This window comes from Haliotis cracherodii, unplaced genomic scaffold, assembly GCF_022045235.1.
Source record: "Haliotis cracherodii isolate W230 unplaced genomic scaffold, xgHalCrac1.p SCAF_12, whole genome shotgun sequence".
NCBI lineage: Eukaryota > Metazoa > Mollusca > Gastropoda > Lepetellida > Haliotidae > Haliotis > Haliotis cracherodii.
The window spans coordinates 383,084-396,659 of record NW_027266267.1 but is presented as its reverse complement, the minus strand read 5'-3'; the positions used below and the strand labels follow the sequence as shown (position 1 = coordinate 396,659).

The 13,576-nt window shown below is 41.9% G+C and overlaps 1 protein-coding gene across 1 annotated transcript in view; it reads left to right on the top strand.

Annotated features, from left to right (window-relative positions):
* Positions 1-13,576, top strand: part of LOC139458021 (uncharacterized) — a 155,220-nt gene that overhangs the window by 8,537 nt on the left and 133,107 nt on the right. The window contains exons 4-7 of the mRNA XM_071239337.1: positions 846-1,372; positions 2,537-2,573; positions 10,293-10,358; positions 10,654-11,043. Coding sequence (XP_071095438.1) covers positions 846-1,372; positions 2,537-2,573; positions 10,293-10,358; positions 10,654-11,043 — 1,020 coding nt within the window. The remainder of the gene's footprint in view (positions 1-845; positions 1,373-2,536; positions 2,574-10,292; positions 10,359-10,653; positions 11,044-13,576) is intronic.

The window sequence follows — 13,576 nt, the reverse complement described above, 5'->3', positions numbered from 1 at the left end:
ACGAGCTAAGGGGAATAATTATTATGGAATATATATCCCTACTGAATGTAACATATGTGGTCCCGAGACTTTGCGATTATGTTATTATGTTATCTGAACTAAATTCATCAGTTTGATCGGTTGTAGCAGTAGGCCTTAACTTTGCTATTGTGCCGGCTTTGAATGGTCGTATACTTTTGTATGACATGACCTAATTTGAATACACATGAACATATAACAATCATGACATTTTAGTAGGAGAAGGTAAAGTCCTTCACAATCATCGTCTAATGTGACGTGTGTTGAAGTGTATTGACGGGTGAAACCATCTGTAACTGTGTGTTTATGTTCTGCCAATGTCCAGATCTATGACTCAATTGTTTTTAAAAATTCATTAGGTTTTCGTATCATTAGGTTTAACTGAACATGGTCGTGATCAGGTGTCTGGTTGTAGATTTGTAGAATCGAATTGTGTCCAAAGAGTTCAATCATTTCTCTCCCACTTAATAATAATAATTGAAATTCCAGCATTCTGATTTCCATTCAGTTTGTTGCTATTGAATTCCAAACCTGAACTAATGTAGTCAATGTTTCACACAAGTTCTGTTATCTAAGGCATTCCTTGTTGTTTGTGTGTTTAGATTACTGTTAATTTGCACACAAATGTCTGAGGTATTCATGGTTCTACAAAATAACATATATACAGATTCATACTGCATTTTGTTTTGAAAGACTTTTTTAAGATTTATCAGAAGATCATGTGTCGGTTGACTACTATAGATGTGTAGCTCATTAATATTGTTCGTCTTTTACTTTCAACAACCCATCCGCTTAGTAAAATGTTAATGATATTTTTATTGTTTCAGGTCACAGAATATTTCCCCAGTCTGCAAAGACGTACTTGGAGCCTAGTTTGCAGAACCCCGGTGACGATGTAGATGTGAATTCAAGAGAAATCCAGAATGTTCTACACCAACATGATGGTTGGGCCTACATTGCACATCAAATGGCTCATATTGGCAGGTTTCAATGTCGCAAACCGCCTACCATGTCCATCTGTGACGTGGCTATCATTAGAGCCACACAGCCACTGCACATCCTGACATTTGTAGAGGACGGAGGCAAACAGGCGCATGCAGTGGAGTACAATGCCAAGCTGACGAAAAGCATCATGGGTTTCATCAAGGAGGCGACAGGTGTGTCACTTGATGTCGTGTATGGAGTTGTACCTGCGTCCACGTGGAAGGATGAGAAGCTGTTCAAGGAGAGGCTAGAGCGTTTAGAAACTGTAGCCAGACGGAAGGCCTTACCTGGATACCTCCACATGGATACCGAGAGATACACAGTCATAACCAAGGCACTGGTTGACCTTTATAGTGAACCAGAGGTAAAGGTAAATTATCTCGTACATCTGTAATTAAGTCTTTATCTCACAAATATCCCAAGTAATGCAGTCTGGAGGCATCTGTCCCATCTATTGGTACCTAATGTCCTTTCTTTAACAGAATTATAACGACTGTCACATCCAGTTTTTTTTTAACGTTAGCCATTTCCATCCAAGATCCTTAGTGTTCATCCTGAAGCTTTATTCTAGTCTTGTAAAACTCCGGGAAACAATTTCACTTACATCGCACAAAAAAAAGAACTCAAAATCTTGCACCAGGCACACATCATGCTGCCTATGACTTTCAAAACAAAACTAACCCTGCCACGGCGGATCACCCAATAATCATTCATGCCACTAAATGCAAACTGTATGGATGCAGTCACAATTTTAAATTTGAGGGTTGTTTGCATTACATGCAGAATGATAGCAGCCAATCATGAGCTTTGCCTGACTGCTCTGAAACTTAGTGACATATCACACTCGTCTAAAGCAATTTAGATTTGGGAAATCGTATGGCAGATGGCGTTACCAATATCTAGTGTTATAAAATATATCTCCTAGTGTTGTTTGAAAGTAACACACAAGACAGCGTATGTAAACGTAGGTCAGGTTGTATCCATCGATCCCGTTGACAACAGTTAAATGTCTCATGTTGGCTGCTGTTATGATAACGTTTCTGGCATACATAAACATACATTGACATTGGTCACATTCTGTATAGTAATTCGGGTCACAAAGGTATTACAACAGCATATGTTGGTTTTGAGATAATTAATTGTGAAGGAGGTTTAGATTCACTGAAATAAATCAGCCGTTGTCAGTCAGCAGACATTTTGAAACAGCGACATATACAGTTAGTTACAGGTTACGACATGCACAGTGCAATGTGGAAAGGAGGATGAGAATACATTTTAATGGAGAGGCAATACACGGGGAGAAACAACTATGAATGTATTTTAACTTGATGAGACAATAGAGAGCTTGATACGTGTCACTTTTTCACAGCAGACAATGGCGTACATATATTTTGCAATTCAACAGCATAACAATTTCTTAAACGCCATCATCTGTGTTTCCATTATTCAGATTGACCAACTCACATTCAACCTATACATTTCACTCAATACCTTGGGCAGCTGTTTCGTCTATTAATAATTGTTTTCTATTCAGGTTGAACTACAGCCTCAAGAGGACCCCCAAAACCCAGGTGACAACAGTTTTATAATTCACACAGTAATAAGATAATGCACACCAAATCGTCAGAGACAATCACAATGTCCAGTCATATAATATCATATGTTTTTGACGACTGTTTTTTTATTGAAGAGGACATCAAGTCCTTTAAGCTTGGCTTTGTCTCACGGCCTACATTGATACAGGAACCAGAGTACCTGTTTTCAAAGCGAATTTGTCACTCTTTTCTGTCAAATTTCCACAGTAAATTAAGTTTCATCAAATTAAATGAACATAAAAGTAGATTGTTTTTGGCCTCACATACATATGATCCAGTTAACTTCATTCCATTTGGAGTAAAGGGGTAGGTTTCGAATGTATGATTGTTTTTCTTCTTTATTTTTTCTCTGACACACAGCAAACATGTGGTTTCTAAATAATGATTGAAGTTGTCAACAACATGGATAAGTAGCTTTCTTTAAGATGGTAGTAGTTGGTTGTCCCGTTACAGGACGAGTAACGGGTCTGCGCATGCGCTAAGGTCACTTCCGGCTCCGGTTCCAAGATGAAGACACTTCCAGTTCCGATGATGCGTGCGCATCGAAGATGGCTATATTTCGGTTTCCTGTGGCGCGCGCATCCAAAACGACGGCATTTCCGTTTCCGGGAGGCGTGCGCACCTCCAAGAGGACGCCATATCCGGTTCCGGAAGGAAGAGGAGGAGGAGGTGGGTTCTTTGTTTTGGTTTGAGGGTAGTCAAAGCAATGGATGAACGCGTTCTTTTGGGAGAGATGGGTGGCCCTGAAAAGGGCCCTTGGAAGACAAACTGGAAACTGGAAATGGCAGGAAACTGTAGGAAAACTGGAACACTGGAAAAACTGGAAACTGGAAACGATTGGAAACTGGAAAAAAACAATGATGATCTATCTTCCTCATCCTCCACCTCTTCCTCTTCCTCAGACTGGTGACGTCGTTGGTGCTTTGAAGGGTGCTTTCTTGAGGGGCTTCTGTCCCGTTTTCTTTTCCCTAGACGTCGTGTGATGCCCACATGGAGTTGTGCGATGCATTCTTTTAGGGCACGGACATGGATATGCATGGCTTCTATGAGATCAAGCGCTTGTGTCACTTTTGTCACTGGTGTCACTGGTGTCGACATGCACGGCACTGCTGAAGTTTTCTTTCGACCGGGTTCTGGACAATCTGCAGCGAAATGATCCACGACTTGACAGTTGTAACATGGGCCCTGGCGAGTCTACTGCTTATCTTGACTGCTTATCTTCAGTCAGTTTCCTCATCTTCGAACGTATCATGTCGCACATCACTTCGTGGGCCTTCGCACGTAACTTGGCGTACACAACGTCAGCCTTTATCTCCGCACACATCACGTCGTACACTTCACCCCACAGTACAGCGGTCAGTTCACCGTTCCCTTCACCGTTCCCTTTACCACCCATGTCGCTCCGTGTCTTGGCATTCATGTTTCGACATGATGTTGTCCAGATTTTCTGTTCATTGTTTCTTTCCAAGTTTTCACGGATGTGTGTCAACACTTGATAGCACTTTCTCCAAACACATGTTTCTTCCAGATAAAACGCCAACAGCCAACGCAACGTGAGGAACATCAATCAGAAGGACGATGTTGTTGCTTGGACTGTTCAGTGAAAAGTGGTGACCGGAGAGCGTCTGTGGGTTTTCAGACACTGACACCCTGCTTCCTGATTGGTCTGTTCCGATGCCTGGTCTGAGCCTCAATTTTTCCAAACTGGACCGACCCTTGTGTTTCTTTTCCATAGGGTCAGGCTTGTAGCATGAGAAAGAAAGCACAACCTCGTTTTGACCGAGGGTAAAAAAAACAGGCTTCTGATTGGTCAGATTTCGATCCGTTTTTTTTCTGTAGGTGTCCAAGTCGATTCACTTTCTATCCGTTGTGACACCCCAATGGTATGAAATAAAAATGATCTTGTCGTCTCTGTTCCCAAAGGGGAGCGTGTCTACAGGCAGCCCTGTGGTTTCGTCGTAGACGATGCGTCACTTGTCGTAAACGGTGCGGTAGTCTTTTCGGGTTGGTCGGGTGGGTCAGAGTTCCTATGTCGAGGTCCTTTACAAATGATATGATGAGGGTAATGAGGGTTTTGGAATTATTCCTTGTGGGTATAGGTGACTTCCACCATGTGTTCGTTGATGACAGTGCCATCCTTGATGGTATTTCGTTCATCTCTCCACAAGGCAAAGTACTGCGCAGGATCGTTCATATAGACGTTCTGACTTTCGTCTAACCATTGTCCAAAATTGCCCCAGAGCGAATTAAGAAAGAGCTTGGCAATAGTGCGAAGTCCTGGGATCTTCTCGTCTTTGTCAAACCGAATGCCTTCTTTGTCATAGATCTCCTGGATGTAAGCGTCGTGATTGGTACATCCCTCCGTGTATCTGCTGGCTTCCAGCTTCTCCTTGAAATGACGGTCGATGAAGGTATCAAAGAGTCCTTCTGCTGTGCAAAGGTGTCGAAATGCCAAACGTCGAAGATCTGAAGCACCTTGAAGCCATACTTCTTCACAGCATCATGGAGTTTTACGGTGGCGTACGTGCCCACCCAAGACCTCTCTTCGTCCGTGTGCTTATAGAGTGAGTCTGACCGGGTATCGGCACAAGTGCGGCACAAAATACAGAACAGTTTGCCACCTGATCTGTAGGGTAGTAGCGGATGGTAGAGTCGTTTCGGGGGTAGGACACGACATTAGATAAGTCTTTTCAGCTCAAACAACGTGTCCACAGGTTGTTGATGGCAAAGGGTTTGGTGTCCCGTGGGAAACGCAACAGTCTTACAAATGTAAGGATAAAGTGAACAGATATAAATATACTTGATGGTTTCACCTTCTTGGGCTTCGTAGCATAATCGAGTGGCATTGGTGCGTCCCCCATAGAAGGTGTCGCGATGGTTGAGCAGTGATTGGATACAGTGAGGTCCCAACAAGAACGCACGCAAAATGGTGTCCTCCTGTTGCATATTTTTAAATATCACCTCAGGGTGTCAGTTCAAGAGACTCAGGCGATAGCGGGTGTCAGTATAACGTACACCCATCGACGTGCCCAGGACAGGATGAGGTTATCTACGCTCGGTCTTGTGACATTTCTGACACCCATACCAGAAACATCCCAGGAATTCATAGATGGTGTCTGTTGCTGGATTGTAACATCCACACTGTGGCGATGGTATCGGGTTTCAGATCATGTTTTCGGAAGGATTTCATGGTGAACACAGCGGCTGTCATCACCTCAAAGGGATCCACGCAAACCGTCGTGATGGCGTTCTGTCGGAAGTCAGTGCATTCCCGTCTCAAAATGTCGACATCACTCTGACTGTAGGCTAAGAGTTGTTCTTGCAAAGCAAACAAGGCTTGAACTTTCTTGGTATGCCACTGGAGGAAGGCAGTGCGTTCCACGGGAGACATGCCATCGGGATCGTACATGACAGCTGGTGGATAGGGACCTCTGTAGGTCTGGTTATCTTCGGTATTGAAAAAGTGTGGAAAATACCCTTTCTTCAGTTCATTCATTCCAAAGGTTTGTGGAAATGCTTTCAGCTGGTAAGGTATGAAATTCAAACTGCCTTCGAAATACAATCGTCCCAGGGTCACCAGTAGAATTGGTTGTCAGCGATGCCAGCGATGGTCTGGGGTCATGGGTTCTCGACCCACTAACAGGGACGTCCTGAGCTGGGTGCTGGGTTTTCAACCTGACGTAGACTCGAGATGATGGGTGTAACACTGTTTATTTAGGAACCAGCGTTGACATGTCAAGCAAGGGATCACATGCTCTTCCTTTGGTCCGCAATAGCTAGAGTTGAGGCAACGGTGGAAGCGGTATTGCTTGGTGCAGGGATGGTTTTCAGGATGTTCATAATGGTGGTCGCAGAGTTCACAGTAATGTTTAGACGCATAAAAATCGGGCATGGAAGTGATGACATTGTAGTGTTGATGATGATGGAATAAATGCAGCACGGTGGCGTTGGGGGGAGCCTCATCACACTCGTACATCAGTCTCTGGTCCACCTCTTGACTGTGGACTTTCAGTTTACAATTGCTGTGGGCCAAGGCACGTCCAACGTGTGCTAGGTCGTCCAGGCCCCGACAGGGACCTTCAGGAATGCCAAGGTGCCGAAATAATTTCTGTCCCTGTTTGCCTTGAACGTCGATGATTTGATCTGTTCTCGTCAGTCTCTTTCGCTGGGTGTCCCATTTTTGGGTCGGAGGTTTGGGCTTCTGGGCATAATGCTGTGCCACCATAAGGGCCCTTGCCAAACAGGATTGATCTTCGTTCTTAAATTCGTACAATGCCCCTTTAGCGTTCTAAAAATACTTCAAGTTCAACCATGTTTTTCAGACGGTCGCCACTGCCTGATCCTAGCCTGTCGGGATCTGCTACGTATACTAAAGTCACAACCATGGTGCCATCGATGTTCAGGGCTTTGTTGGACTGTTGGACTTTTTCCACGGCATGTAAGATATCTAGTCCATGAAGATCATCAAAGAGACAAAAGGGAATCCGTATGGGAGTGTTCAAAGCAGGGTGGTCGATACCTGGACCAATACGATCTCCCTTCTAGCCTGACATCTGTTGATAGAAGTCATCGATCACCCTGTCAAATAAAGACGGCAGTTCTATGGGAACGCGGTCCGGTTGTACGGTTTCCTAGTAGTCTGATTTGAAGGTCAAACGATAGGTATAGTTAGCGGTTCTTAACCGTCTGGATCGTGTTGTGTCTTTCCTCTCCTAACGGTAGCTATCATTCTGCTTGTCCCTCATAATGGCAATGGCCTGATGAATGTCTGCACTATAAGATTGACTGAACGTCTGATTTATAGATAAACTTTCCCCAAAACGGGATTGAAACTTGACCAATCAGAGGCTTGGATTTTCGACCAATCAGAAGACAGCACTGATCAATCAAAGACAGCGCCCGAGCAGAGTTGTGCTTTCTCTCCCATGGAAAAAAAAAATTTCATATGGAAAAGAAACACAAGGGTCGGATCGTTTTGGAAAACCAAGGTGCAGGCCAAGCAGGACCAGTCAGGGTTCTGCGTTTTGGACCAATCAACGTGCAGTGATTTTCGATCCGGTTCCTCTGCTATAAAACAAGAGAAAAACCACTCGAGTGGGTCAGTGTCACTTGTGAAAAAGGAAAATCACCATCATCGCATCAAGAATGGCTGAGACAAAGAAGAGCTGTACGACTACGTGTGAGGGAGACATGTTGAAAAAAGAAAAAATGGACATAACGGTTTTTACCTGCGCTTCTTTTAACTTTGATATTTTCATATTTTACGAGCGCTTCTTATGGTCGCCTCCTCCCCGGAACCGGGCGTCCTCTTCGAGGTGCGCACGCCTCCTGGAAACGGAAATACCGTCATCTTAGATGTGCGCGCCACCAGAAACGGAAGTACCGCCATCTTGAATGCACACGCATCACCGAAACCGGAAGTGACGTTATCTTGGATGCACATACCACCGGAAGTGACCTTCTCGCATGCGCAGACCCGTTCCTCGTCCTGTAACGGGGCAACCAACTACTCATGGTGATAAAGAATATTTTGTTGCAAATTAAGAAACATTGTTACACACATGATTTGTAATATACTCTTCAAAAAAAGAAACTTGACACTGACAATGCGATTGTTTCAAAATAGGACAAAGAAACCATAATTGAAACACTGTTTGAAGATCAATGTTCACAATGTTCAAAACATTAATCAAGTCACCTAGACAGACACACGAATACGATACAGTTAATGTCACAGGGGTACAGGAAATGTCAGTATCGGTTGTGCCCACCACGTGCATCAATCACCGCTTGACACCGACGACCCATAGATCCAATCAAGGTGTCAGTAACACGCTGTTGGATGTGCTGCCATTCATGCCGAAGTGCATTTAGAAGCGCCGGAAGTGTTTGGGGCGGTGGATTTTTCTGCGAACGCGTCTACTCAACTCGTCCCACAGATGCTCAATCGGGGACAAATCTGGTGACCGGGCTGGCCAAGGTAATGTCTAGATGTTGTTGTGCTGTAAGAAGTCCTGACAAACACGTGCAATATGCGGTTGAGCGTTGTCCTGCTGGAGCTGTCCGCCATGAACGTTGACGTGAGAAAGAGCGTAAGGCTGTAGGATCAAGTCTCTGTTACGCACACCTGTCAATGCACCTGCCACATGCACGAGAAGCGTCCTACCACCATGATGAATTCCGGCCCATACCATGACACTCCCGCCGTTAAAGGGGACAACCTGTGGCACACAGTTGGGGTGGTAACGTTCACCCCGGGCTGCATGCCTACATGCAGGATCCTGTGCTGCACGTTTTTTGCATGCGGTTGCGTTTGGATGAAGCTGTAAAATTGATCCCCAAACGCTACGTTTATGTGCTTTGCATGTGTTTCGCGAATTATAGACACATCATCTTTCTGTTTGACTTATTTGATTCTCATTTAATGTAGTTATTTTAGATATTTGGCAAAAAGTTGTTTTACATATACATGTATGTCAAGTTTCTATTTTTTGAAGAGTATATTATAATTATTGCTCAATATGTTTTACACCTAACTACTACTTACTAATTATCTTTATCAAGAAAACAAAGTATATGCATTACATATATAATCAAATGCAGGCTGATCTCTCAAAATAATAGCTACAGTTAAGTTCTTTGGATTCCCCCCAAATAATATCCTAGGGTCACTGTTGCCTTACCCTTACAAAGGTTATCCGATGACAATGAGTTCAATCCCGGATTCGCCCCAATTATGATCTTATGGGGATACGTTTGTGCTAGTTTGTGCTGTGTTGTATAAGTTAAGAGTGAACTGACATGTATCAGGCCAGATCCTCTCCCAATGACAGTCTGAGTTTCCACCTATCTTCTTCGTATGAGGATATAGCATCACATACAATTTTTCGCATTACACGTTATGTTTATCATCTTCTAACCATAGACGTCAGCCCATAACGTTGTGACAACATAAATGGGAGTCCACGGAGTGACATCATATGTACTTATTATCATAAAATTGTGGTTAGTGAGTGAGTATGATTTGACGCCGCTTTTAGCAACATTCCAGCAATATAACGGAGGAGGACACCAGAAATGGGCTTCACACATTGTATCCATGTCAGGAATCGAACCTTAGTCTTCGGCGTGATGGTCGAACGCTTTAACCACTAGGCTGCCCGGTGTAGACTAGGTCTTCAGCAACCCATGCTTGCTGTAAAAGGCGACTATGCTTGTCGTAAGAGGCGACTAACGGGATCGGGTGGTCAGGCTCGCTTGCTTAGTTAATGTATATCATCATACATCAATTACACATGTCTATCTGTCTGCCCATCTATCCTCAATTCATGAAATATCGTTGAAAACGAGACATTCGCTCTGAATTTCACAGGTCGTTTACAGTCGATTTTCACTCGGCCTCTGGTGTATTTGAAAAGAACAGAACACAATATCACTGAATCAAGTTGTGTATCCTACTATTTGTTCTGCTATTATTTGTTTGAGTTTTACTCATTTTCAAAGTGAGAGCAGAAGGAGAGAAGCATGTTCGTAATGAATAGAAAACAACATGAAAGGAAAACCTCATCAGAGATGTGCAAGCATATTAGCAGGGAAACAAAACTATAATGGTCTTAGGACATTGACTATATTAGAATGTAGATTCCACATGATGTTTTTTTGTCCATATTGTCAGTATCATACTTTCTCCTCCAGTTTCGGTTGAAGCTGAACCAGGAGTCTCACAGACTGATACGATGCAGAAGGGAGAAGGCCACGCAGGTAAGATTGAACATTGTGGAAAAGAGTTACAATATTGTAAACTTGTTGCACTTTCAGTAATACTGAATGTGACAGGTGCATCTAGAGAGACACCTGTTCCACTCGTGAGGGCAGCAGGCAGAGCAACGTCAGCGTGCATTTATTGTCATGTCAAAGATTATTTCATCATAATAATAAGTTAAAACAACGACGTCAAAGACAAAAACATTTAGTACCTAAACAACCAAACCCAATATTATATCGGAAACTTACAGACGATGACTGCATGTGTTCAAAGAGCATTTTTCTGTTACAGCAGCTCGAAGAGACACAAGTCGTGACCAATTCATAAATGCCTGCCGTTTCGGAGACCTGGAAACAGTTAGGGCCGCCATGGGTTGGCTGGATGTGAACGGCGCCGAATCGAACGGGGTTACACCATTAAGAGCGTCAATAGAGAATAGGCGGTTCACTGTCATGGAGTTCCTTTTGAAGAAAGGAGCTAATCCGACACTGGTGGACGGTGAAGGTCGAAATATTCTTCACTTGGCCAGGATGAGAGGAGATAGGCAGAAGGTTGAGTTTATCCTCTCACTGGAGAAGATGGACATAAACGCCAAGGACAACGAAGGCATGACAGCCGCCGACTTGGCAAGACACTGGAAACATAAAAAGGTGGTGGAAATCCTGTCATCCGATAAGTCATGTAAGTAATATCTTGAACAACATCAGCGTTCATCACAGCAAAAAAGTGTGTGAGTTTCCGTCTTCTGGAAACCTTCCGGATACCTTCCCATTTTGTTCACTTAAGTGTGAAACACATAAAAAAATATCTTGAAAATACCAAGAAATTTGAAGGTTACTGAAGGCATCTGGAAGGTTTCCGGAAGGATTCCGGATGCAAATTTGCTTCATGTCTTGTTTCTAGTTATTAATGTTAGCCTGTGCATATCAGATAGCTGTTGTAATATTCTGTGTTATTTTAGTTGTAAATATCCTCCTAAAACTGAGATCTGTGGGCATGCATTGTTCACAAGTTCGATTCGCGACATGGGTGCAAATGTGTGAATCTTATTGCTGGTGTCACCCACCGTGATATTGTTGCAATATTGCTAAAAGTGGCATAACACCATTCTCACTCAGAAAAAAATGGAAAGTCATTGGCTTTGTGCTTTGGCATTTTGCCCTGGTGAGATTATAAGATTAGTTTGGAACGGCATCAGTACTTGTTATATCTGGACAGTGTAGTTTCATGGGAATATGAAACAGAATACAATTGTCCCAAATTGGTGCATAAGACTAATTGCATCCATAGAAAACACCTAAAAAAGTACATAAAGAAAATTAATGACATTTGTCTACTAACGTGGAACTACAACTTTTGTTAAGTGAGCTGTATAAATAGTAGGAAAACATTCAGGGCATAAGTATATTTTATATTTGTTCAGCACCTATGTTATGGATGATCAGTATTATATTTCTTTATGCTAATGAAGCAAGACAAATAATGTTTTTGGAAAAATATCTCACTTATTGATTATATGACATTTCATTGGTACATATCACAAATTGAAATTTTATCAAGCAAGAAGAGAAACTAGCATAACGTAACCAGTGGTGTTTGCAAGACCTAAACAACTTAGTAAAATCTCAGAAGAATTTCATGGAGGAAGAGTATCTAAAGTCAATTATGTCAATGAGGTCATTGTAAATAATAATAAATTGTTGATTGATACATTCTATAGAGGGGACCTCAGGAACTACTACTGGGACTTAATTGATGAATCATTTGCGAAAGCTGCAGATAAAATGATTGTAGAAGGTGACTATAATGCTAATATACTAGACAAAATTGAACATTTACAATTATTTTACAACCTCATACAAATTGTTGCTGAACATACACGAGTAACTGATACTACTAGTACTTTGCTTGATCTCATCTTTACCACTTTTTATAGCATTGTACATGAATCAGGTGTTCTTCCTCCTATGCAGTGATCATAGTCCAGTATTCGTTTCCCTCAGGTTTGGAAAGGCACGTAAGGAATCTTTTAAGCGAATTATATATGATTATAACCATGCTGACTACGATGGCCTAAGTGATTGTATTGCTGTCACTGATTGGGGAAATATTATTGACCACACTGATATTGACATGTCTATTTCACTATTTACTTCAAAATTATTACAGTTAATAGATCTGTACATACCCACAAAGAAGTGGTTGTACGACCAGGGGATTGTTCTTGGATGAATGGCCACTTGCGTAAGCTGATGAGGAATAGAAATCGATTGCATAGAACTGCTAAAAGAAAAAATTTACAGATTGATTGGGAGTGCTTCAGATTAGCATGGAACAAAGTTATTACTGAAGTTAGGAAAGCTAAGCGCGGTTATGATTTGAAATTAGATGATACTATTAATTCAGAATGTGGTACTAAATCATGGTGGCGCTTAATTAAAAAATTCATACAGCATAATAGAAATTCAAATACACAATCTCCTCCTATTATGAATAATGGAAACGTTGTTGATCATCCCAGTGATATTGCTGAGGCTTATTAGTTAAATTAAAGTCAACAGGGATAGGGGATAATCTTCTGGACTGGTTTGGAAGTTATCTTTGTAATAGACAACAGTCTGCAGTAATTAATGGCTATATGTCAAATTATAAACCTGTTCTAGCCGGAGTGCCACAGGGCTCAGTTTTAGGACCTCTGTTATTCCTTATTTATATTAATGATCTGACTCATGGGATAACGAGTAATATTACACTTTTTGCTGATGATACATCTTTATTTCTAATTATTGAAGACCTTGAATCCACAGCCGCTATATTGAATAGTGATTTAGAATGTATATCAAACTGGGCAAGTAAATAGCAGGTGAAATTTAGTCCTTCCAAAACGGAAGCCATGTTATCTTCACTAAAATTGATCCTAGTCCTAAATAACCTCTGCGAATGAATGATATTCTTATACCTGAAGTAAGTGATCATAAACATCTAGGACTTGTATTCCAGGAAGATGTAAAAAGGCACAAACACATTGAATATATTGTACGTAAATTGAGCCCATTAATTAATTGTTCTGCGTAACCTGAAATACCGTCTAAATCGAAGAACGATCGAAACCATGTACAAATCTTTTATTTTACCTGTTTTTGATTATTGTGATAATATTTTGGATAATTGTAAAAATGAACAAGTAAAACTATTAGAAAATGAACACTTGGAT